This window comes from Acipenser ruthenus, chromosome 9 (genome assembly GCF_902713425.1).
Source record: "Acipenser ruthenus chromosome 9, fAciRut3.2 maternal haplotype, whole genome shotgun sequence".
Classification (NCBI taxonomy): Eukaryota; Metazoa; Chordata; class Actinopteri; order Acipenseriformes; family Acipenseridae; genus Acipenser; species Acipenser ruthenus.
In genome coordinates, this window is record NC_081197.1 from 23,402,113 (window position 1) to 23,428,863 (window position 26,751).

Sequence of the window (26,751 nt, forward strand, 5' to 3'; positions counted from 1 at the left end):
TTTTCAGGGATAACCTATGCTAACTGCATGCACTCCAGCAGGGTGTTTTGGGACACTGCTGTTTCAGAATGAACAGGACTTGCTCCATCTATAGTATTGTTTTGGTATCATGATTTTTGATGATCATGACACATTCTGTCTGCTGGCACCCCAGGGTGTTGTGATGTGTGGAACATGTAATATCATAAACAGCTTTATAAAATGACTGCTCTACCAGACTAAAGGCTCAAATTAAAAGTTAACATTCTGGCACATTCCAGAGTTTTAATGTAACAGCTAGGTTCACAAAACAGGTACCTTTGGGTATATTAAACTCAGTATATAAGCCTAGACTGTCAAAATATTGGAACTGCCTCTACTTAATTAGAAGCAAATGTAGGGACTGAACTGCATGCGCACAGTGATTTGGAAAAGTAAGACAAGTCCAGCCTCAAGTCATGGGGGGCATGTGGTTACTGGTTGCTTCAAAGGAATGTAAGATTGATGAATTAGGTATTTGTAAGAAATGTATGCAAATGTTGTGTGTGAATGATATATTGTATACTAAAGGGCAATAGGGTTAGTGTGTTAGGGTTGTGACAAGTGGCTACGTCTTTAGAAGTTTGTCCTTGGGAAACAGAACGTCCTTCATAATTGAGCTGTGGGACGGCAGACAGATTGCCTATATGTAAAATATGTGTATCTTACAATGGGGGACTGAATGAACGGTGCACACTCCTTGTAGCCATTCTCTCTCGTTATTACAGAAATGACTCATGCTTACCCTAAATGTAAATATATTTGAGTGAGTGCAAAAACAGCAATACATAATGATTATGAACACACATTGTGGCATAATAAACAGATACAAAAAATATGATGCAAATTTAAAGGGTATACAGTTTTCTTAGGTGCATTGAAGTTGAGTCGAGTCATAGTTAGGAGAGAGTGATCCTTTACTACATGGCACTGACTCTAATTTCTATAAAGACCATTTATAGATGCCAATCTAGCCCGGGTTACAGATGTTTATGATATCTGGCAACTAGAACTGATGAACCAAGTCAAGGCACAGAATAACAAGAACTCAGAATAATTGCAAACAAGCTAAAAGGCAAGGGGATAGTAAAACATTATATTTGAAAATGTAATTTGAAGGTACTTGTCCTTTGAACTGTAATACTACTAGTACTAGTATGACTACTACTACGGCTACTACGACTACTACTACTAATAAAAACAATAATACATGTGTTCCATGTCTATTTCTTTCAGGATTAAGGCAACCTGCCTACATGAGGATTGGTTCTCCACTTATCGGATTGGGAGAGCTTGCAATGGAACGACTGAACAGACGAGAGACCTGGAACAAACGGGTGCTGCTTCTCCTCTACGTGGCCTTCAGACTTATAACCGGTCACTCATCCACTGTGTTGGGAACCCTGGACCTACAGCTGGATGAGGAGCAGCCAGCTGGCACCATCGTGGGGGACATCAGTGCTGGGCTCCCCCCTGGAACCACTGCCTCCTTGTACTTCATCACAGACTTGGAAAGTACAGGGGTTGGCAGCGACTTGCACATTGACGAAACTACCGGCATTATTAAGACAGCCAAAGTCCTGGACCGGGAGACCAGGGACCGCTACAACTTTATTGCTGTCACCATGCAGGGGGTGACAGTGGAGGTAACAATTGTGGTCAATGACATCAATGACCATGCACCCAGCTTTCCCAAGAGCAGGGCCACTTTCAAGATCCCAGAACAAACAGCAATAGGGACTAGGTTTTCCTTAGAACCAGCATCTGATGCTGATAAAGGCCAGCTCAGTACACAGGGTTACCTAGTAAAAAATGGCAACATGGGACAAGCTTTCCGACTTCAGACCAAGAGAGGCTCCAATGAAGTCTTGTACTTGGATCTTGTGGTAAATGGCATCCTGGATCGAGAGCAGGTATCTTCATATTCCTTGTACTTGGAAGCTTTTGATGGTGGCTCTCCAAGGAAGACCGGGCATATGATTCTGGATGTCTTGGTCCAAGATATTAATGACAATGCCCCTGTCTTTAATCAGAGCCGCTATCACACCCTGATCTCTGAAAACATGAAGCCTGGTAGCACCATCCTGCAGGTGTTTGCCTCAGATGCTGATGAGGGAGACAATGGACTAGTCATCTATGAGATTAACAGAAGGCAGAGTGACCCTGAGCGATACTTTCTTATTGACCCACACACAGGCATAATAACCCTCAGCAAGCCCCTTGACTATGAGATGAGAAAAGTCCATGAGCTGGTGGTCCAAGCTCGGGACAATGCCAGCCAACCAGAGATCACCAATGCTTTTGTGTCCATCCATGTGCGTGATTACAATGATAACCAGCCTACCATGACCATCATTTTCCTCAGTGAGGATGGGTCCCCACAGATCTCTGAGGGAGCCCAACCAGGCCAGTATGTTGCACGAATTTCTGTATCTGACCCAGATTATAGCGAGTACGCAAATGTAAATGTCTCTTTGGAAGGGGGAGATGGCAAGTTTGGTCTAACCACTAAGGATAACATCATCTACCTCATTTGTGTTGACAAGATTTTAGACAGGGAAGAAAGAGATTCCTATGAACTGAGTGTGATGGCCACTGACTCAGGGACTCCTCCATTGAGGGCAGAGTCCTCATTTACAATTCAGGTCACTGATGTCAATGACAACCCCCCTCTTTTTGACCAGCAGGTATACAAGCAAACTATCCCTGAGGTGGTCTACCCTGGCAGTTTTGTCCTTCAGGTGACAGCCAGGGATAAAGACCAAGGTCCCAATGGGGACGTCAAATATAGCATCCTCCAGGACCGTGGGACACATTCTGATTGGTTTACAATCGACCCAGTTACCGGGATCATCACCACTGCAACAGAGCTGGATTACGAGACAGACCCCAAGCCAAGAATCACTGTGGTGGCCACAGATGGAGGCCGACCTGCTCTGTCTTCCACAGCTGTGGTCAACGTAGTCTTGCAGGATATAAATGACAATGAGCCTGTTTTCGATAGTAACTTCTACAACGTCTCAATCAAGGAAAACACAGCAGCTGGAACTTGCTTTCTTCAGGTAGGAACTTGTCTACCAATGTCATGTTTTTTTTTTTTAATATTGCTTTCATACACAAAGGCACTATTATATTTTGTACACATATCTGAAGAACTGCTTATCCAATTGTGCTGAAACTTGGACAGTGTCAAAAGTGCACCAGAAGGTATGCACATAAGTAACTTACATTACCTTAGTAATACAGGGGTGTAGATCGCAGTGATCTTTTTTTTCTTGATACAGATTTACAGACGTGGTGGGATTTATGCTATTGACATAATTGCTTCTTCCGTGGAACTTAACTAAAGGAGTTTGATATATAATTTATATTCTTCTATGTAAAAAATAGGTATGTTATTCTGGAAAATCCTGAAAGCAAAATGTGAGTAATTTGATTGTAATTTGACCTTTTTAGTGAAGTTTGTTGAGCATTTGTGAAGCATTTGTTAATAGTGCTAACTGAGAATTCACCTGCTCTCTGAGAATTAAAGAGAGTTGTCTGCTATTGACTGTCCTCTAGTTCACCTCTGTAAAAGATTGCCATGGAAACTGAGAGCTTACAAATTTGTTGAATGACCAGGGAGTAAAATTGCAATCCTTTTTAATTCATTGTTGACTAAAATTGGTTCCATCCAAAGTCTGTTCTTCTTATTGTTAGCTCATGTAAAGGTGAATCTATGTTGACACTTTACTTCTTCTGCTGGTATTTGAATAGAAACAATGTTTAATGGATGGGGCTAAATTAAAGAACAGCTGAGGAGACCAAACCCCAACCATACATTATTAAGAATTCCCATGAGGAATGTTTATATGAATCACACATGTTTCTGCTGGCATCTCTGGGACTATTTGTTTCACACATTCTAAAGAATGTAGGTATAATATACATCCTTGTGGAATTTGTTTGGTGGCCTTGAGCCCCTATTTAAAATGGCTACATGACAGTCATATTACAGTTTTTACTCACAGTAATGGTATTTCCAAAATGTCAGAAAGGATTACCTATATTAAATCCTGGAGACCGAATTGCTATTCTGTTGTTGTTACATGGCCATGGTATATGGGAATGATGTACAGTAGTAATTACCTGCAGAGTTCACCTGTGTTTGTGTGATCCAAATATGTGAAGTTCATAAATAGTGACAGATAGACACATAGAAAGAAAGAAAGAATGAAATGCAGTTTTTTATCCAAAAGCAATTATGATCTCAGAAGTGGGCTTGTTCAGTGGGGAAATTGTCCAAAACGAGTTGAGAGAAAGTGAGATAAATGAACACATCTTTCATCGTTACTGAGTTTCCTCAGTAAAAGCCAGCAATGCTAACAGGGTAAGAAGGCTTGGCAGAAAGTAACTTGGCCCTGTGGCTCCTTGTGGCAGTGTGGCAGGGTGAAAGCCCCGCCGGTGCACAGGTGTGTGTGGGGAATATTGCTTTGGCAGGGAGGGGGTTAAATTCCTCCCCGTCAAAACATAGGTGTTTTTGATGGTGGCAACACTGGCAGCGGAAATGCTGGCAGCAGCATGGGGCACTCCGGCAGTGACCATGCTGGCCCCTCCTCTTTATCCTGAAGGGGGCAGCACACTGTATAGTGCCCAAGCTCCACCTTGGACCTCCTGAAGTCCTCTCTGAAGAGGGGGTCAACCCATGGGCATGCCTCGAAGCTGTGCCCAAAATCCCCACACTCCTTACAGAAAGGAGCCCATTCTGCCTCCAACCGGCGCTGCAGCTCCTCCAGACTTTCCTTTTCCATCTTATTTTTTCGTAAAACTGCAGTTCCTCTGTCTCTAGGGGCGCTATCCCACCGACACCACGTGTGGTAAGGATAGCGTCATAGCCCAAGCTGGTGGAAATCAGGAAGGGGACCCAGAGACAGAAGCTGCAAGTTTAAAGTGTTTTTGCGAATGTTTAATAATAAATAATAGACAAAACAAATAAATAGGCACAAGGGCCAAAACAAACAATTGCACAAAACAATATACAGTATATATACAGTGCCTTGCAAAAGTATTCAGACCCCTGACCAATTCTCTCATATTACTGAATTACAAATGGTACATTGAAATTTCGTTCTGTTTGATATTTTATTTTAAAACACTGAAACTCAAAATCAATTATTGTAAGGTGACATTGGTTTTATGTTGGGAAATATTTTTAAGAAAAATAAAAAACTGAAATATCTTGCTTGCATAAGTATTCAACCCCTGTGCTGTGGAAGCTCCCAGTTTACACCGATGAAAGAAATTGTCCTAATGAGGACACAATTACCTTACCATTGGCCTCCACCTGTGAACCATTAAAGTTGATGTCACATTTTCTGGATAAAAACCCCACTGTTGAAGGATCATTGGTCAGGCTGTGAATCTGAAGGAAAATGAAGACCAAAGAGCATTCTACAGAAGTTAGAGATAAAGTAATACAAATGTATAGATTAGGGAAAGGGTACAAAATAATATAGCAAGTGTTTGGATATCCCAGTGAGCACAGTTGGATCAATAATCAGGAAGTGGAAGCTGCATCACACCACCCAGGCACTGCCAAGAAAAGGCCGTCCCTCAAAACTCAGCGCTCAAACCAGAAGGAGACTTGTGAGGGAAGCCACAGAGAGGCCAACAATCACTTTGAAGGAGCTACAGAGTTCAGTGGCTGGGAATGGAGTAATGGTGAACCAGTCAACCATATCAAGAGCTCTGCATAACACTGGCCTGTATGGGAGGGTGGCAAGAAAGAAGCCATTACTCAAAAAGTACCATCTGAAAGTCTGGAGTTTGCCAGAAAGCATGAGAGTGACCAAGCTGCGATGTGGGAAAAGGTTTTGTGGTCAGATGAGACCAAAATAGAGCTTTTTGGCCAAAACTCAAAGCGCTATGTGTGGCGCAAACCTAACACTGCCCATGCCTCAAGACACACCATCCCTACAGTGAAGTATGCTGGTGGCAGCATCATGCTGTGGGAATGCTTCTCATCAGCAGGGACTGGGCATCTTGTTAAAATTGAAGGAAGAATGGATGGAGCAAAATACAGGGAAATACTGCAAGAGAACCTGCTTCAGTCCGCTAAAAAACTGAAGCTTGGGAGGAAATTCACCTTTCAGCAGGACAATGATCCCAAGCACAAGGCCAAAGCAACATTGGAGTGGCTGAAGAACAAAAAGGTGAATGTCCTACAGTGGCCCAGTCAAAGTCCTGATCTCAATCCCATTGAGAATCTGTGGCACTATTTGAAAATTCCGGTCCACAAGCGTCGTCCAACCAACCTGAACAACCTGGAGAAAAATCTGCCAAGAAGAATGGGCCAAAATCACTCCGACACTGTGTGCAAAGCTGGTACATACTTACCCCAACAGACTTAAAGCTGTTATTGCAGCGAAAGGTGGCTCTACCAAATATTAATGTGTGGGGGTTGAATACTTATGCAAGCAAGATATTTCAGTTTTTTATTATTCTTAAAAATATTTCCCAACATAAAACCAATGTCACCTTACAATAATTGATTTTGAGTTTCAGTGTTTTAAAATAAAATATCAAACAGAACGAAATTTCAATGTACCATTTGTAATTCAGTAATATGAGAGAATTGGTCAGGGGTCTGAATACTTCTGCAAGGCACTGTATATACTTTTGAATACCGTGGTTTCAGGCCGAGCCACTGCTTACACAGAAACATGGCTTCACAACTCCCCTAAACACCAACGATAATTCTCAATATTGGAGCACCGCCAAACACACCTTTTAAGCTTTTAGTTATTTTTTTGTTTAGTTGTTATTTAAAATAGTGCGACAGAATACTGTTACAGACACTCAGATACTGTGGTATGCATTTAGGTTTTCAAAACTGGTGCACGCACAGTTTGAACTTCTGCATATGGCAGCGTGAAAATTCTATAACTTCTAAGCCAGTATGTGAAGTTGTTCCTGATGAGGAAGGAGAGGGTTGTGGAATAAGAATCGTCTGTCTGTCTGGTGGATTGCAGACTGGCACCGGGAGTAAAGGGAGAAGCCGGCTCACTGCTCCTGACAGGGGAATTAAACTCTGTCAGTCCCAGAGAGGAATGAGAGGGTTTCCTTCCTTCTCCGTCCTTAGGGCTGCCCCACTCTGCCCTCTTAACTGATCCGACTTCAGACTTTATTAAACAAACCTGAACACAAAGCAGAAAACGTCAGCCTACATTACCTGCAAATACACAGAACAGAAAACAATTTTGTCTTAACAACAGTACCTAAAGTACTGGTACTTGTAGAATAGTTTGTAACATAAAGCTATGTGTGTATGTCTTTGGTCCTATACTGGTGTTGCTCCACTAAAATTCCTTCAAAACCATGGTGGTGCCCATCTTGGAAAATGTTGGGAACCACCCCATATAAAACTTTCCTACAGTAAAAGCATAGCAAAGTATATTTAAGCATAGTGAAAGCAGCAGTGTGGCGTAGTGGTTAGGGCTCTGGACTCTTGACCGGAGGGTTGTGGGTTCAATCCCTAGTATGGGACACTGCTGCTGTACCCTTGAGCAAGGTACTTTACCTAAATTGCTCCAGTAAAAACCCAACTGTATAAATGGGTAATTGTATGTAAAAATAATGTGATATCTTGTAACAATTGTAAGTCGCCCTGGATAAGGGCGTCTGCTAAGAAATAAATAATAATAATAATAATGATAAAGCATATGCAATCATTCTAAATCCCAGAGATGTAATCATGGTAAACTATGGTAAATGCAAAGTATAACCATGATAAAAGCATGGGAAAACTGCAAAAATACTGTGTACATTTACCAGGGTAAACTTTTATAAGGTACTGGTTTAGGTAAAGTGTGACCCCCCCCCCCCCCCCCCCCTGTATTATCTATTTCTAGTAGAATTCAAATATTTTAGATATAACCATGTTAGACCCTACTAGCTGCTTGGTTCTATAGCTGATTTTGAAGAGTGTAGGTTGGCATCCCAACATTTTTTGAATCCCAGTGTAAGTGAGAGTTGTACAGTGATGTGTGATAGTGAGATGGGTACAGGGCTTATTTTATAATGTTTTGGTTAGCCTTCCTTTAATCTAATCTAAAACTCTCACTAATGCTGCCATCCCAAACAGGTGGTGTTAATAGGTCTGCCTGTCCATCTAATTAATATTATCATGCTGGTGCTGGCTGTCGGAAAACTGCCTTGTCTGGGCCGTGAGGTCATATTTTTTCGGAATCCTCAAGGAAAGACTCATTATGTTTAATATTATTGAGGCTGGCCGCACATCTGGAGGTGCGCTGGGTGTTTGTGCTGGAGGAAGCTGCCTGGAGCCTTTCCTGTAACACGAGAGCAGGTCCCTTGCAGGCTGACTGACACAGACCCCCTTTTGATAGGTTAGGGAGCTTGATCTGGCCGGATTGATGGTCTTCTCACTATTAAAAGGAAACAAAATTATTCATTCATTATATTTATAATTATCAGGGATGTTGGCTACCCTGTAGTTAGAGCAGTATAGAAAGCTGTGAATTCGACTCACCCATTAGCCACTATCAGCCTAGCTTTGAATAAGGTTGCTGAGGCCTCAGACACAAGCACTTTTAACAGTGCTTTCCCTAATGAGCCTGCATTTGCTTTGAGAGGACTTCAGCCAAGTTCATGATCTATACAGGGCCTGAGAAACTACAATCTGTTCAGTCTGTGGCCCTCAATTTACTTTTTGTCCTTTTCAATCACTTTATCGCATTGTCTCCTAAGAGGCCAATCACAGATTTTATTCTGCCTTTTCCCTGTCATGAGAGACCAGTTGTACCTCTTTATCCTGTCTTCTCACAGTGATGAAAGACTAATCGAAATCCCTCCCCAGATACTCCATGTTTGCTCTGAAATACATACCCAAATTAGATCAGCTACGGTATATATTTTGTGTGGCAGAATTGAAAACTTCAAATGTGAAACTGATGTATAATTATTACTAAGAATTGCAGCCTGTGAAATGTTTAGGTCAAACAATTTTCTAAAAAATGCTGTGCTGTGTGTGTGTGTGGGGGGGGGGGGGGGGTTCTTTACCACCAGTAATCTTGAGTCCCAGTGCAAATCAATTTTCTATAAACAGTCCCTGCAGCAAAATCCACTGACCTGCACTCATAGACTATGACCTTGCTACACACTATTTCACATAAAGTAGACCACCACTAAGCATAACATTCCTGTCATAAGCGCGTACATACAAGGTTTCAGGGAAAAATATATTTTCAGTCTCAAAAAGCAGTAAATTGCTTTTGAAATGTGGTTTTATTAACTTGAATTTAGCTAAATTAGTTAAATGAGGCCATGTAGCCTAGGAATGAGATTAAGCTATGCTTGCTGATAAAGTTAAATGAAAGTGTGATTTTTTTTCGCTGGTTATACATAAAGGTTGCAAACTGAATTGGGGAAAACAGCAGCTGGCTAATTTTATTCTCCTCAGCTAGTGTAGAATGAGTTTCAGACGGATGATGAGAGTCGGGCTGGGGAGCTGAGTGCACCTCTGAGGGTATTGATATTGCTTTCCCTGCCCTCTCAGCTCCCTGTCTCACCCAATTCTATGTTTTAAAACAATATTTAATAAGGTATGCTGTGTGTACTGATGTAATACTTCCTACAGTACTTCCACCACAGCAGAGGTGGAGGTGGAGATGTTCAGGTCAGGCGTTGTCTTATACAGCCATGTCGAAGAACATGTTTTAGTTTGTGTGACAGGGAGTAGTACCCTGTCGCTGGTTCTTAGGTGCATGTGTACCTTTATGGAAACAGCTGGGATGTGCAACAGACGATGCGTTGCTAGGCAACTAATTGAGCAGGTAGGCTTGCCCGGTGCTGTGTTGATCAGGAGGTCCTGGTTGGCTGGTGGGCACAGCTCAAAAAGTGCGCCACATCTCGAGGCTACTGCACAGCTATAGCCATACAGACGGGCGCTGAGCCAAAGCTTGCTGTGTTGACATCGAGGAGGAGAGTGTCTGTTCCATGGAGAGAACTACTACACAAAACCCTTCCACTCCAAGACGGTGCTCGTGAAGGCATTGTGCAGCTGAGGCAGTTTGAAAAGGCCATTTGAAGAGGCCGGAGTTGCCGTGACTCCAGGAGGTCACAAGTAGCTCAGTTTAGAGGATGTTGTTCTGAAACAGTATAGAGAAGGTTTGCATAGTGTAGTAGGTTCCTGGAGCGGGGCGTTCCTTTTAGTGGGACTAGCGCTCACCACTTGTGTGGCACACTTTTACGTTTAGCTTTGTTTTCTTTTCTTTTCCTTATTAACCACCCAGCTGCTTATCCCGCGATCTCCAAATTTGTCACTCCTGTGAGAATAGCGTGCAGGGAGTTAAATGTGCATCTGCAAAGTTTAACACGTCTTTTTTTTTAGTCATTGCCAATGATTTTTACCCCGGTTTTCTCCCCAATTTGGAATGTCCAATTATTATTTTTATCCCGGGAAACTGAGGCTGAAACACACGTCCTCTGAAACGTGTTCCTGCCAAACCGTCAATTTTCGTACTGCGAATCCACAGCGAAGCCACCAGACCTATAGTGCCGGAGGACAACAAAGATCTGAATGGCTCCAAAGCAGACTTGCAGGTTTGCAGTGAACTGTGGATTAACCCTGCCGACCTAATCCCGCTCGGCCAATTGTGCACCGCCCCCTAGGAACCCCCGGTCACGGTCGGCAATGACATAGCCTGGATTCGAACCTGCTATGTTCAGGCTATAGGACGCATCCTGCACTCCACTTAACACATCTTTTGACGTGCTACACTAAATCTCATAAACAGAATATATGCTGTTTTGTTTTTTGCTGGCAGATGGCAGCAGTCCCTAAGAAATGTACTTGATAGACTGGCCCATCCATAGATGAGCAGTCAAAAATGGATGAACGCATTTGAGTAAAAAATTGATGCTTTATACAGCGAATGAGATGAGGGTATTTATTTCTTTGTTGATGTTACAAGGGGTTGTAAGGAACCAATTTATTCTGTTGATGAAGTATGCTTCACAGATAATAATGCATATTACAGCAATACACACCCGTACCCGAAACAGTGGAAGATAGAAAGTAAGTTTACCACATCAGTGATGTGGTGTATTGTGTGGTAAACTTACTTTCTAATCACCCTGTATATGACTTGATTTTTATGATGTATATTGTAACGTAGCGGGTTATGAGAAACAGCAGGGAGGGGGTTAAAACCTCCCTGCGAGGGAATGCACTGGTTTGATTTTGTGTTGCTTTATTGTTTTGTTATTTGTTTAATTGTTTCATTTAGTTTGCTAATTGTTTTATTATTTAATTATCATCCGCACCTGGGCGTTATTGGAAATTAGGCCCAGGTGCGGGGTTTAAAAGGTGAGCAGGCAGTCTGTTCAGGGCTGCAGAGTGGAAGGAGGCAGAGAGGTGCGCTGTCTCCAGGTAGCCAAAGAAAGAGAGCGAAAAAGTAAGTGCGGTTTCAAACCGGTGTGTTTTGAGAAGGGCGGGTAAACAGCATAGCTGTCCCGCGTTAGTCAGGGTGTTACAGAAAGTTGAGTTAGTGCTCCAAGAGGAGCTAGGTGTTTGTTTTGCTTTTGTATTTTGTTTGTGTTATTTTTGTGTTTATTAAAAATATAGCGCGTCAGCGCTTGAAAAATCCATTCCTGTGTTCCTGGGTCAAGTTCTTAAAGGGGCAACGAACCCGAACGAGTGGGTCTAATCCTTTTCACATATGGTGGCAGAGAGTGTGGGCGCCCCTAAGACCCAGAAGATGGATTTATTGCAAATGATCGAACAGATCACCAGAAATGCCGTTGCTCAGAAGGAGCAACTTGAGAGATGGGGGAGAGAGATGGGGTTGGCACCGCAGAAAAGAAGAGAGCCAACCGAATTGGAGCTGTTACTCCAAAAATGGGAGCAGGCTAGTGGAGCTCCGCAGCCTCCCGAGCCAGAGGGGGAGGAGCTGCCGCTGCCAGAACCCAGGGAGGAGGAGCTGCCGCTTCCGGAGCCCAGAGGGGAGGAGCCGCCGCTTCCAGAGCCCAGAGGGGAGGAGCCGCCGCTTCCGGAGCCCAGAGGGGAGGAGCCGCCGCTTCCAGAGCCCAGAGGGGAGGTGAAAAGTTTACCTCCACCACAGCCCCGACCACCGCCCCTACGGTCCAGTCCGGCACCGCTGCGTCCAGTCTCTCACCCTTTGCTCCAGGACACCCGGCCGGTCTGCCCGGACCTTCCTGCGCTGGACCTTGAGCCCAGGAGTGTGCAGCACTGGCCACAGCTTTTCCCCTGGTTCCCTACTCCGCTCTTCCCGAGCACCCAGACGTCGCTGGGCTGCTGCCAGACGTCGCTTTTGCTCCCCCTGTTCGCTGCTTCGCTTCCCCTGGGTGATCGGACATCACTGCGCCGGTTCCCAGGGGAAGATCTCTGCCCACTGCTGCATCCTCCAGTGCCACGGTCTACGCTCCGGTCGCCCCTGTTGAACCGTTGGGTCCCCTTGTCGCCGGTGCGCGGTCCTTACCTGGCTGAGCCGGGACGTGGACCGATCCACCCTCAAGCCTGCCCGTGGAAGAGGGCAAGAAGGGACATTTGTGGACTTGAGGGTGGGTGGTTATGTTTTAGGGGAGGAGGTGGCCGTCTCGTGGCCTGTGTCTTGTAAAGACAAGGGGGGGGATGTGTAACGTAGCGGGTTATGAGAAACAGCAGGGAGGGGGTTAAAACCTCCCTGCGAGGGAATGCACTGGTTTGATTTTGTGTTGCTTTATTGTTTTGTTATTTGTTTAATTGTTTCATTTAGTTTGCTAATTGTTTTATTATTTAATTATCATCCGCACCTGGGCGTTATTGGAAATTAGGCCCAGGTGCGGGGTTTAAAAGGTGAGCAGGCAGTCTGTTCAGGGCTGCAGAGTGGAAGGAGGCAGAGAGGTGCGCTGTCTCCAGGTAGCCAAAGAAAGAGAGCGAAAAAGTAAGTGCGGTTTCAAACCGGTGTGTTTTGAGAAGGGCGGGTAAACAGCATAGCTGTCCCGCGTTAGTCAGGGTGTTACAGAAAGTTGAGTTAGTGCTCCAAGAGGAGCTAGGTGTTTGTTTTGCTTTTGTATTTTGTTTGTGTTATTTTTGTGTTTATTAAAAATATAGCGCGTCAGCGCTTGAAAAATCCATTCCTGTGTTCCTGGGTCAAGTTCTTAAAGGGGCAACGAACCCGAACGAGGGTGAACCTTTTACAATATGTACTAGATTTAAAGACATTAGCATTGATTAGAGTTTGAAGGGCTTCTGCTTTAAAATCTAGAACACAAAAAATAATTTCTAAAAAGTGATATGACTGCACAATGACTTATTGTTGGACTGCTAAAAAAAAAAAAAAGTTATTTATACTTATATAATGCTGCCATTGGAAAAAGTATGTTATTTTGTGATTTATATTGCTACAATTGTAAACAAATTGTTATATTGAAATAATATATTTCTGTTTTTCAAAATAAGGCATTTTTTTTTAAACTGTCTAAATTGCTTATTTGAGGGCTAACAAAAAAAGCCAATTTTTGACATGAAAATTGCCAAAATAAATGTGCAGCAGGGTGGTTAAACCCGGCGCTAGGATCACCATTGCTGGTACCCTGGCATCGGATCCTGTGTGATTATTAAATCTGCATGGCTGTGCGCCGTGTCAACACCCACTGCTCTATGTCTGATTCAGTATTATTCACTAACGACCCACGTATGTACCATTGCCCTGTTACAGTTTGGTATGTTTCCTGTTTAGCATTTCTTTCTTTATAAAATGTCCCAATTTGAAAACAGAGATTTATTGTGGCTATTCTTGCTGGTACAGAACTGTAAAAAGGCAACATATTCACTGCGTATTATTGTGTTGAACTACCATCACTGAGCCCGATATTAGCCAGGGTCTAGTCCAGATTTTCAATCGAAATACATTTTCTTTAATTGATGCTGATTAATGCATGTTCTTTCAAGTCTGATCTTTGATATGGCTGGCATCTGATGTTTAACTTCAGATTTCTTACTGTCCGTAACATCTGGTTTGGGTGGGGATCTAAACTCAGACATGGTATCCTGAGGGATTTGAGTTTAATTAGATATTCCTCTCTCCCTTAATCTGACAGTAAGTTCTGAACTGAAACCTTTCCCCAAAGGAATCATTGCAGCTCAGAGAGGTTGTTGCCCAGACATAACAGCTGTGTGCAGCTGTGGAGCAGCAGAGAGCCCAGTAAAATAGTCTTTGTGTGTAGGGCCAAACAGATACCCAACTTTTTTACTTGTTAGTCACATCGCTCCCTCTTTCACTCCTTAATGAACCCCATCTCTCCCTGTTTCTCCCCTTCTCCCATTGCTCTCCCTTAATTTCCACACATCTTCTCTCCCCCACACTCTCTGCTCTTGGTTTGCTCCATCCTGTCACATAGTCTTGCAACTCATGAAATGAGAAACCATCAGACAGGTCTCAGGATGTACAGCTTCAGAATGGAACCGCATGGGTCTTGATTAGCAGTGAAATGCACACTGGCTAGCACATTGGTTAAGATACGGTGACTGGAAAATCTGTATTGATAGAAAATAAATTTCTTCTCATTAACTCTGACACTATAAAAGAAAACTCATACTTGTGTCAGATGATACCTCAGGTCAAATAAATAAGTGTCTACAGGGGTGTGTAGTTTTTGAAAAAAACTTGTTGTCCAAGGGACAAAGTGCTAGAAAAATCTACTTGTCCTTCTTAAAAATCTACTTGCCCCCTACCAGTCGTGCAAAAAAAGCAGAATATAATATGTAGGATTTTGGTTTTATTTAACAGTGAACACAATCACTCAATTAGTGATTAACAAGGGCGGATTTAGTGTCTCAGTGTGTGAGTGTGTATCTCAGTCACATCAAGTCATATAAAGAGCATTTCAAGTGGAGCGATAAAGTGGAGCGAAGCGATCAAAAAAAGGCGTCAAGTTAGAAGCAAGAATTGTGTGAATCTTGGGCCCCAGCACCTTTCCAATTGTGCCCATTTGCTTGATGCTTGACAAGATTTGCCTAATTGCTTCTCCTAACTACTGGCTTTTGTGTTTGATATCACCCCTTTAAACGGCTGTTGCATTTTTCTAACTTGTTTTTTTACATTGACAATTGTTTTTGTTATAGATATCACTTCTTTTTTACTTCATCAAATAATGAATAAAGCGAGGGAAAGATATTCGAGAATGTGTATGGTAAATAGACAGACAGACATTACAAGAGAATAATAAGTAGTAATAAGAGAAATGAGAAAACATTTGAAAGTAAAATAATGGTAGAAGGGACTTTTGGACAGTATTGAAAGTGTAAACATTTAATACTGTCCAAAAGTCATGAGAGGTGAAAACAAGATGTCTATTTTGGTAGGTATTGATATGTTGATATTTACATAGGTACAAAACTACAATGTTATAAATGGTTCAAAAGCTACATATGCATGTCCGTGCTAAAGGGTAGTATACTAACACATTTTAATGCTGGAAAAAAACATTATTCTTCTTGATATAGTGGTGTTATGAACTTAGGCTGAGGCATTTGTAAAGCAATAGATCTCTTCATAAAAGGACCTATACATTTTGTTTGCATTTCTTGACCATGGCTTGACTTCAATAAGTGCATCATTTGCATGCACCCATTTTCCAGTAGCACCCACACCAAGAGCAGACACATAGTGTGCTGAAGTAACATCCTGTCCTTGGTGTATGATAATGGAATCTAATTGGTAATTCCTGTTGTCCACAGTAATTGTGCTCTTCTGCACAGCAGTAAACTTAGCATTGTGTCACTTTGTAACGGTCCCGTCTGGTTTGGTTTCCCAAAGCATAAGTTGGACTGCAATCAGTCTCCCTGCTGATTGAATGAGTTCACGCTTCATGATTGGAGAAGTTTTGAATTGCCTCCATTTGCTACCAGGAATCATTGCCCATTTGTCATTTCTATAAATGAGTTTTTCCAAACACATGGAATCTATACCAGCAGGTACATGTAGAGGATAATTTTACAACACCTCTCGGTTTGATGAGCAGTAGTTACATGTAGTACATAGAATGCCATGACTTATTGTGACTGAAACCATGTGAGATATTTCAGGACAAATTTCAGACAATTTGGTGAGAAACTCTGCAACATGTTGCTCACCTCTGTTGAAAGGTTCTCCTAAGAAGTGACAAATATCCACAGTAGTTAGAGACGCAGTGGATGACAAGTGATCCTATTTGTGAACAAAACTCCTGATAGCCTCTTGTTGACTGTGTTTTTTTTTTGTTTTTAGTCGTTTAGTCGTCGCCAATTATTTTACCCCTATTTTCACCCCAATTTAGCATGCCCAATTATTATCTGTATCCCCGGCTCACCGCTCACAACCCCCGCGCCGACTCGGGAAACGGAGGCTGGAACACGCGTCCTCCGAAACGTGCTCCTGCCAAGCCGTCATTTTTCGCACTGCAGATCCACAGCAATGCCACCAGACCTATAGTGCCGGAGGACAACACAGATCTGGCGGCTCCGCTGCAGAGCCACAGGCGCCCTATCGACCACAGGGGTCGCTGATGCGCGATGAGCCGTGGATTCCCCTGCCGACCTATGCCCTCCCTACCCGGGCAGCGCTCAGCCAATTGTGCGCCGCCCCCTAGGAACTCCTGGTCACGGTCAGCTGTGACATAGCCTGGATTCGAACCTGCGATCTCCAGGCTATAGGGCACATCCTGCGCGGAGCGCCTTTACTGGATGCGCCACTCGGGAGCCCCCTGTTGACTGTGTTTTAATGAATCCTTCAGAGGTTGCAAGTGAAGAAGGCACTCCAATGTTGCATTTGCATAGCATGAGGTGAAATTGGGGTTGTTCAAGCCTCTGAATGGATATGTAAGTGCAATGTTCTCTTCGAAGGCTGAGGCTTTTGCTGTTCCTGAACATTAATGATGGATCGGTGAATGAAATGCGCATGATCTTTTACCTTATATCCCTTGTGCGTGTTAGTCTCCTTCAAGCTTTTCAACTTCGAACAATAAATCCCTCTGAGCCGATGGTACTCTTCAACTGCAGTTTGACATGCATAGATGCAGGTGGGGTCAAAGTTAATAAGGTGGATACCGCTTAAGGAAGTTACTCTGGAAAGTGCAATGAAACTTTGTCAATAGGAATGAAACTTTGTCCATCCTAACTGTTTTTAGAGTCATCCCCTGACATTTGTGAATGGTGATTGCATGAGCACCAATGACTGGCAACTGCTCTCGAACAGTGCAGACTCTATCCATGATTTCAAACTTTGAGCATAAATGTTGAAAGGTATGGGTGACTCCATTGTTAAATGTGATGGTTATGGTTTTGAGCATACTTGTGTTTTCCAGATAGTAGGAAATTGATGAGACCAGTGGCAATGTCAATGTTCTTGTGAATTTGCTTTATACAAATGCAAATGTGATACATTTACTACCAAACTAAATACAAATGCAAATATGTGACAAATGCTAAATGGACTTCAAATACTTTCCCATACAACAAATGTTAATTTATTAACATGAATTTGGCAGAGGCCTTTATCCAAGGTGACATACAAGGAAAACAGTTTATATAATAACAACATAAACACAGTAATCATGTAGTTCTTAATAATTAACAGGTATGTACCAATATAGGAAGTAAGCTACATAAAACAGTGTTTCCCAATCTTGGTCCTGAGGACCTAGTGTTTGCTGATTTGTGTTCCATCTGAGCTTTAAACTACGAATTGAACCCTCAATTGAATGAATAAAATGTCTGATCAGAGCATTTGAATTATTTGTAGAAATGGCTGGCTGCACAGGCCTCAATTAACACTAATCTAGGACTACCTAATGTTAACTGAGGTAAAGTAGTCCAAGATTAGTGCTGATCAGGGTTTGTGAAAGCAGCCAAAAGAGTTGGATATTTCAAGTTATTTCTAACATTGCATTAAGTCACTAATTGTTAGTTCAATTGGGGGATCAATTTAATAATTGAGAACTCCGTTGGAACACAAACAGCAGACACAGTGGGCCCGCAGGACCAGGTTTGTGAAAAACTGACATCAAATGATGAGATATATGTATATATTTATATATGTGTGCATTGCACAATTATTATTTTTACTTGTTTTGTTTGTTATGTTTAATAAACCTGAAGTTCTCAAGTGTCCTTTAGTTTGCATCTTTCAGGTTAATCAACTTTACCAGCAATACTGAAAAGTCTCTCTACTTTATTATGAGCATTATTATTAAAAAGTGTTTAAAATTGAAATATTTTTTAAGCTCTCCCATGATTTGAAATTCAAATGCAAAGTCTTATATTTCAGAATATACAAATACCAAGTCAAATGCAAATAGTTCAGCAGGTTGCATTTAAATTATTATTATTTCTTTTTTAGCAGACACCCTTATCCAGGGCAACTTACAATTGTCACAATTATATCACATTATGTTTACATACAATTACTAATTTATCCAGTTGTTTATACTGAATCTAGGTAAAATGCCTTGCTCAAGGGTACAACAGCAGTGTCCCTCACCGGGATTGAACTTATAACCCTCCGGTCAAGAATCCAGGTATAATGAGGTATAAACACTGCTGTTTAGGAATAGAGCACTTTTTTTACTATACATTCCATTTACATACAAATGTTTCACACGTCTGTGGTTTTAGAGACGAGGCTGAAGTTGTCTTCTTATTCACCAGCTTCTCATTCGCTCAGCTTCTTATTCGCTGGCTTTTAGTGCATAAATGTATTTGTCTATGTTGAAGAAGTAGCCTTGAATTTAACTGGTTAAATCACTTTGGGCCACCGATTTCTCTGCCGGTACCTGACAAGGGGCAACCCCTATGCAAGCCCCACTTGTATTTAGCCCGGCCCAACGTGGTTTACTGGGGAAGAACATCGGGTACACTTGCTACATATGCCAATCGCTCAGCATCTTATTCGCTCTTTATGTATCTACGTTGAATAAGTAGCCTTGCATTTAACAGGTTAAATCACGTTGGGCCGCTGATTTCTCGGCAGATACCCGGAGAGGGGCTCCCCCACTGCAAACTACACCTGTATTTAGCCCGGACCAACGTGGTTTACTGGGGCAGAACAGCAGGCAAACATGCTACATATGCCAATCGCTCAGCTTCTATTTCGCTCTTTATGTATCTACTTTGACTAAGTAGCCTTGCATTTAACAGGTTAAATCATGTTGGGCAGCCGATTTCTTTGCAGGTACCCAGCAAGAGGCATCCCCACTGCAAGCTACACCTGTATTTAGCCCGGACCAACGTGGTTTACTGGGGCAGAACAGCGAGTACACTTCCCACATATGCCAATCGCTCAGCTTCTTATTTGCTCTTTATGTATCTACATTGAATAAGTAGCCTTACATTTAATGGATTAAATCACGTTGGGCCGCCGATTTCTCTGCAGGTCCCTGGCGAGGGGCACTCCCTCTGTAAGCTACACCTGTATTTATCCCGACCCAACGTGGGATGTAAACACTTTCAAAATATGTGTGCTGTGGTGCTAGACTTCCGCAATTCTGTTTTCAAAAGCTTGCATGGTTCTCTACAAATATACCTGGAGTGTCTTTCTAGCAACAGAACGAACATAGGACTACACTAATATATATATTGTAGTGAAGGCTGGCGGCTGGATTTATTTGGCTGGAGCCGCTGCTCGCTTTCCCTTGCTTGTTATGAAACGCTGTTTCAGACAAAAGTGTCAAATATATAGCGAGAAAAGGGTCATGTTAGCGAGCGAAGGGTCATGTTACTCTGTATTTATGCAAATGTATCACAATACGGGACTGTGCTAAAAAAACAGTGTTTTTCATAATAATTATGTACTGTCATAATTTGTCAATGTTGCCGTTTTCTTCAAGAGACCTTGGGCAAAAGACAAATTGACTTCAAAAGTTTCGGCTCCATTGACTCAATGGAAACATTTCTCCCAAGCTCTATACAGTGCCTATAGTAAGTATTCACCCCCCTTGGACGTTTTCACAGTTTGAAATCAACCTGAAATCTTGATGCATTTAACTGGGATTTTTATTTCCTTTGATTTACACAGCCTACTCAACACTTTCAATGTGTGAAAAAATGGGGGGGGGGGGGGGGGTGAAAAAACAAATCAATTAAAAATAAAAACCTGAAAAGTCTTCATTAGATAAGTATTCACCCCCTTTGCTATGACACTCATAAATAAGCGCAGGTGCAACCAATTACCTTCAGAATTCACACAATAAGTTAAATGGAGTCCATCTGTGTGCAATAAAAGTGGTTCACATGATTTCAGATTAAATACACCTGTCTCTGTAAGGTCCCACAGTTGGGTAGTGCATTCAAAGCAAAGATACTACCATGAAGACCAAGGAGCTTTCAAAACAACTCAGGGGAGGGGGATAAAAAGATTTCAAAGGCATTGAATATCCCTTGGAGCACAGTCAAGTTAATCATTAAGAAGTGCAAGGTATACGGCACCACCCAGAATCTGCTTAGAGCAGGCCGTCCTCCCAAACTGAGCAGCCGGGTAAGAAGGGTATTGGTCAGAGAAGCCAGCAAGAGGCCAATGACAACTCTGAAAGACCTACAGCGTTCCATGACTGAGATGGGAGAAACTGTCCATGTGTCAACAATAGCTCAGGTACTCCACAAATCTGGCCTGTGTGGAAGAGCGGCAAGAAGGAAGCCATTTCTGAAAAAAGACCATGTAAAATCCCGCTTAGAATTTGCAAAAAGGCATGTGAGAAAAGATGGTGCAAAAGATTTTGTGGTCCGATTAAAAAAAAATTGAACTATTTGGCCTAAATGCAAAGCGATATGTCCGGGGCAAACCCAACACAGCACATCACCCAGGTAACACCATCCCTACTGTGAAGCATGGTGGTGGCAGCATCATGCTATGGGGATGCTTTTCATCAGCAGGGACTGGGAAGCTTGTCAGGGTAGAGGGCAAAATGGATGGAGCTAATTCCGTGAGGAAAACCTGCTTCAGTCTGCAAAAGACCTACGACTGGGACAGAGATTCACCTTTCAGCAGGACAACGACCCCAAGCACACAGCCAAAGCGACACTGGAGTGGCTTAAAAACAAGAAAGTGAATGTCCTAGAGTGGCCCAGTCAAAGCCCGGACTGTGGCAAGACTTGAAGATTGCTGCCCATCAACGCTCCCCATCCAACTTGACAGAGCTTGAACAATTTTGCCAAGAAGAATGGGTGAATATTGCACGATCCAGATGTGCAAACCTGGTAGAGACTTACCCCAAAAGACTCACAGCTGTAATTGCTGCCAAAGGTGGTTCTAACAAGTATTGACTCAGGGGGGTGAATACCTATCTAACCAAGACATTTCAATTTTTTTATTTTTCATTAACTGCTGTTTCACAATAAAAATTATCTTGCCTCTTCAAAATGTTGAGTAGGTTGTGTAAATCAAAGGAAAAAAATCCCATTTAAATGCATCAAGATTTTAGGTTGTAACACAACAAACTGTGAAAACATCCGGGGGGGTGAATACTTACTATAGGCACTGTATACATTACATTATAATGATTTATCCCCTAATTATATTATAATGTAATTATATCCCCTATTATATTATAATGTATAGCCCCTAATCTTTTGCGTCACAACCTGACCCCTCCGTCGCCAAAACATGGCCCTTTTGCGCCTCAACCTGATTCATTGAGCGCTGAAACATGACCCTTCATGCAGTAACATGTCCCTTCACTTGCTGTATTTGTCACACTTTTGTCTGAAACGGCCCCTCATAGCTTGTGGTTGGTGCTGCTGTGAGTGGGGGGGTGTGTCCTGCCGGCACCCCATTGGTGGGCGCAGAGCAGTGGGGGCGTTCTCCTGCGGCACCCTGTCAAAAAACGTAAGCATTTAAAGTCCAGATTAGGCTGCACACGTAACACTAGCTGCCAAGTACATACATGCGAAGTTGCTGTCGGTGCTGCTTCAGATTTAAGAAGCGAGTCAATCGGGGTCTGTTTCTGTCTGCACTGTGATACAGGCCAGGTACGTCACTCCAACTTGCAAAATAAATTACTCGTCTAGTAATCAATGTTTACATTTTCTTTCATGATGTAATCCTAGTTTTTGTTAAGTGGAATGCAATAAAAGCTAAATAAAACAGTGAGTAAATATTGTTTTTTTCATTGTACAACACCCCTTTTTGCACGTTTTTTCAAGGTAAAAACTGGCATCATTACTTAATGAAAATGTGTCTATGGACACTTGTTTATTGCGAAGACACAACAATGTTTTACTTGGAATACACAGAAGATTCTTTTTTTTTTTAACCGTAACTGTATTGCATTCTTTGTTTTGTAGTTAAATCATGAGGGTAAAGTAAGGCCTTTCTTACTTCAGGGATGGTTTTAACTTTAATACAGTGTTACATGTAATGGTTTGAAAATGTTTTGAAAATGAATGAATATCCGAACGAATATCCGAACATGAAAATTCTGTGCACTAAAATAAAGTCTACAAATAACTCTTTATACAACGTTGTCTCTGAGTTGTGAAGTTAGCTGAGAATAGCTCATCTTTTAACACACACGTTTTTGCTTGGAAAGGTTTCTTTTGTTTTTTAATTGTTTAATCTCCTCCATAGCTTTTTCACCGTATACTGATGGGAACTAAAAATGTAGATGTGGACTGTGTGTTTCTGTTTATTTTTATACTATATTTATGGAAGGGTGTGCGTGTGTCAAAGTGTGTATGTGTTTAATTGTGATCGACTGTGCGTGCATTTGAGTGTTGTGTCTGAGTGAGTGAGCGAGTGTTTTTTAAATTTACAAAGCAGTTGTGCTGATTTGTTTCCAAAGGTTGGGCCTCTCTTCTTAGCTACTGGCTGGCAACAGCCCCCTCTCCAAGATGTTGAAGAGTGAAGTCACGAAACTCAAACAAAAACACACTTTACAAAACAACATTGAGCTTGTTTTGTTTCAAAATAAAACACAGAAGGGCGCCTCGGTGGTAATGACAGCATTTGAACTGTCTTACACATGGTTTAAAAGGACAAACTGAAGGAGCATACAAAGAGATGTCTACTTTTACACAGATATCAGGGGAAAACTTTAGAGATGGAAGTATGAGTTTGAAAAAGTAGCAAAGTTACTAAAATATATTTAAAATGTTTATTTTGTTCATATAACAAATACCCATGACTTCTTTGAATTCCATCAAAATGACCATAATACTTCCTAAAAACCATCAAAAGAAAATGACCCAGTGTTTCCAGTGTACACAGTTATGGTGACAATTGTGATTGAACATTTGAAAGCAATTTAAACTCTGGAGGTTTTATATTCATCCCACAGACAGAAAGAATAGAGTGCAAAACATTTAACTTAATATTTTCCCCACATTGGTAACTTTTTTTTTTACTGTTTAGTTTGTTTTAGATAGCTCTGTTCCATGGCCTATGACTTCACTGTCTGCCATTAACTTATTTTCTTGCCACTGGTGGTTCTGAGGTCAGAAGGGAACAGATAAAACAATAAATATTCATCAGAATGTAACAAAGGGGTATGTATGTGCATCTGTTTGCCAGATCAATAGTGTACTATGAACACACATTAACTCAGCAGATAGATTGTACTCAGAGGGAGCTGCTTAATTGTCATAAAACAGTTTTTTTTTAACAAATTAAATTAAATAATACTTTGGGATTCAAATTAGTAACAGGTTGCATACGCGTTGAAACTTAAACATTATTTAGGAAATAAAGAAAGTGTATTTTTTGTTTATTGTTACTGTTATTATAAGAAATAAAAAGTATGAAATAATGAATGTTTGTAAGAACAACTAAGAACAATGAATTGTCACTGTTTCTTCATTGGAAGTTTCATAATTTTTGAGGGCTGTCTCTTTAGCACTTCTCATAGCAACCTAGAAAAACTATACCAACAGTGATTAGACTGTTTATGCCATGTAAGAAAGTTTATAAACGAGAGGAGGCCATTCGGCCCATCTTGCAACAGTAGTACTGTGTTCTACTATTCAGATGTGTGCATGCTTCATATCATGACGTTTCTAAAGGGGCGACTGAGGTCAACAATGGCATGGTTAGAGCTACTGCAATAACTGCAGTTCAGCTGCGCAACACTAACAGCAATAAGTATTGGGACAGTAGATGGAAGGCAATATATCTTGAGAACAATAAACTAACTTGTTATTTATTATCCTTATAATGTTAATTCTGCTTCTCAGAAATGTTGCTTTGCAGTTGCATCAAAACAGGGATCCAGTGATTTGAAATGTGATGGTACTTTATGCTTCTGCAGTCAATGTAAAGGTTTGTTTTTAACTGCAGTCGTTTTAGCAATAAATAAAAAACTATTTTATATAACCAAGTGAGCTTATATGCATAAGTGAGAGTGATGTTCACTGTTTTTCAGTTAGTTTGAATAGTGCACAACAAGGCGTGATTTGCTACAAGGGCCTGCATGCAATCACAGTTTTCATTAACATGTTTTCTTGCTGTAATTAGCTCCTGCTTTTGCCAGTTAATTGTTTGCATCTGTATGGCAGCCCCCTCATAAAGCCTTTTCTCCAGTTTAAATCAGGAGAAAATAAAGCTGCAGTATATTAGAACCAATTTCCTGTGAGGTAAATAAAATTGGTTTTATGGGATTTTGTGCTTTTTGAAAAAATGTTATTCTACTTTTTCCTTTTTTTAATAAATGAAAACTGGTCCAAACCAGAATTGACGAGACCCATTTCCTGAGCTGGTAGAAATAAAAAGTGCAAAAGCAGCTTTCACTACTGGGAGAAACTGGGATTTGGTTAACTGAGAGGCTGTTAAAAACCAGCATGGTTAAGCAATGTTTTTGCAAGCTGAGAGAAACACACACACACACACACACACACACACACACACACACACACACACTCAATCTATATGCATACATTGTTTTGGTTGTTGGGGTCCCAGTGTTTTTTGGAGCATGAAGTGTAACTGTATTACAAGTAAAGGATTCATGCAGCATGTATCCCAGTCTCTTTCTGTCTTGCGTATCCCACCCCCACCCTCCAGCTCTGCAGGGCGTCGATATCCATAGCAGTCTGCCAAGCATCTCTAATTGTTTTAGTTTAATTCCATCACCTTTCGCTGGCTATGGATGCTGATCCAGGCTCTGTGTGAACCTGATGAGAGTTTTTATATGCTTCCCGTGAGATAAGCAGGGAAAGACCGCTGCTACTGCAGAGGGGTGAATTGGAAGAGAAGAAGCCAGCTGGAGATGACACTCTAGACTGTACAACCGGCAAGTGGAATAATGCTGCAAAAGTATTACATTATTATTATTAGTGGCCATAGTTGTAATTGAGATAATGTAAAACAAAAGGTTAAAATCCTATGGACTTTTCAGAAGTTTTGCTAAAGAAGCATTTATTGAAGAATGGACATAGATAAACACTACTGTAATTAAGGCAGTTTTAAATATTTTCATTCAACAAATTGTGGATATTTTCCCAGTACAGTATTTTATTTTATTTTTTCAGTTCAGAAATTTGCAAGTGAGCAGTTACAATATGTGTGTCACTGCAAACAAAAGGGGAACATTTGGAGATGGTGGCAGGTGGCCTGCAATTTCTATTTTATAATGACTATAAAGCCCGCATTTTCACAGTGCAATACCGCTAGTCCACACCAGTGCACACATGAGCGGTATGCACTATGCGACTGACTTTTCTGACAATATTGTAGAAAAATTAAATGGTACAGTACAGTAGATGTCAGTACCACACCGTAGGCTATGTACTCGAATACAATTTACATATATGTATTCGGATGCAGATATAATTAAAAAAAAAAAAAAAAAACTATATGAACATAATTTTGATATTTTATTTAACATCATGCAATCAAAGAAACTACAAAATGATATCAGTCTACCGGAAACTACAATAATAGTACAGCATTTCATGTTAGATTTCTAAATATCAAATTTTTCGATTTTATGGAAAACTACAAAGCGATATGTAATTCAATATGTTAACATAACATTCTTAATTTTATAGGGTGTGGTGCAAAACTTTTGGCTATAGCTTATAGCTGTAATGTCCCCCATATAATCTACTAAATAAAAACACTTGCTTGTTTATGAAAGTTGTTTTTCTGTCATCTATATGCAAGTGTGTGAAAGGAGCGATCAGCTTAGAACATAAGAACACAAGAAAGTTTACAAACGGGAGGAGGCCATTCGGCCCATCTTGCTCATTTGGTTTTTAGTAGCTTATTGATCCCAGAATCTCATCAAGCAGCTTCTTGAAGGATCCCAGGGTGTCAGCCTCAACAACATTACTGGGGAGTTGGATCCAGACTCTCACAATTCTTTGTGTAAAAAAGTGCCTCCTATTTTCTGTTCTGAATGCCCCTTTATCTAATCTTCATTTGTGACCCCTGGTTTCTTTTCAGGTCGAAAAAGTCCCTTGGGTCGACATTGTCATTACCTTTTAGAATTTTGAATGCTTAAAGCAGATTGCCACGTAGTCTTCTTTGTTCAAGACTGAATAGATTCAATTCTTTTAGCATATGACACCCCGTTTAAACCCAGAATAATTCTGGTCGCTCTTCTTTGCACTGTTTCTAGAGCAGCAATATCCTTTTTGACCAGAACTGAACACAGTATTCTAGATGAGATCTTACTAATGCATTGTAAAGTTTCAACATTACCTCCCTTGATTTAAATTCAACACTTTTCACAATATATCCGAGCATCTTGTTGGCCTTTTTTATAGCT

General features: G+C 41.3%; 1 protein-coding gene across 1 annotated transcript in view; it reads left to right on the forward strand.

Moving 5' to 3' along the window:
• Nucleotides 1-26,751, forward strand: part of LOC117406160 (protocadherin-16-like) — a 198,061-nt gene that overhangs the window by 18,150 nt on the left and 153,160 nt on the right. The window contains exon 2 of the mRNA XM_034010038.3: nt 1,255-3,080. Coding sequence (XP_033865929.3) covers nt 1,275-3,080 — 1,806 coding nt within the window. The 5' untranslated portion in view covers nt 1,255-1,274. The remainder of the gene's footprint in view (nt 1-1,254; nt 3,081-26,751) is intronic.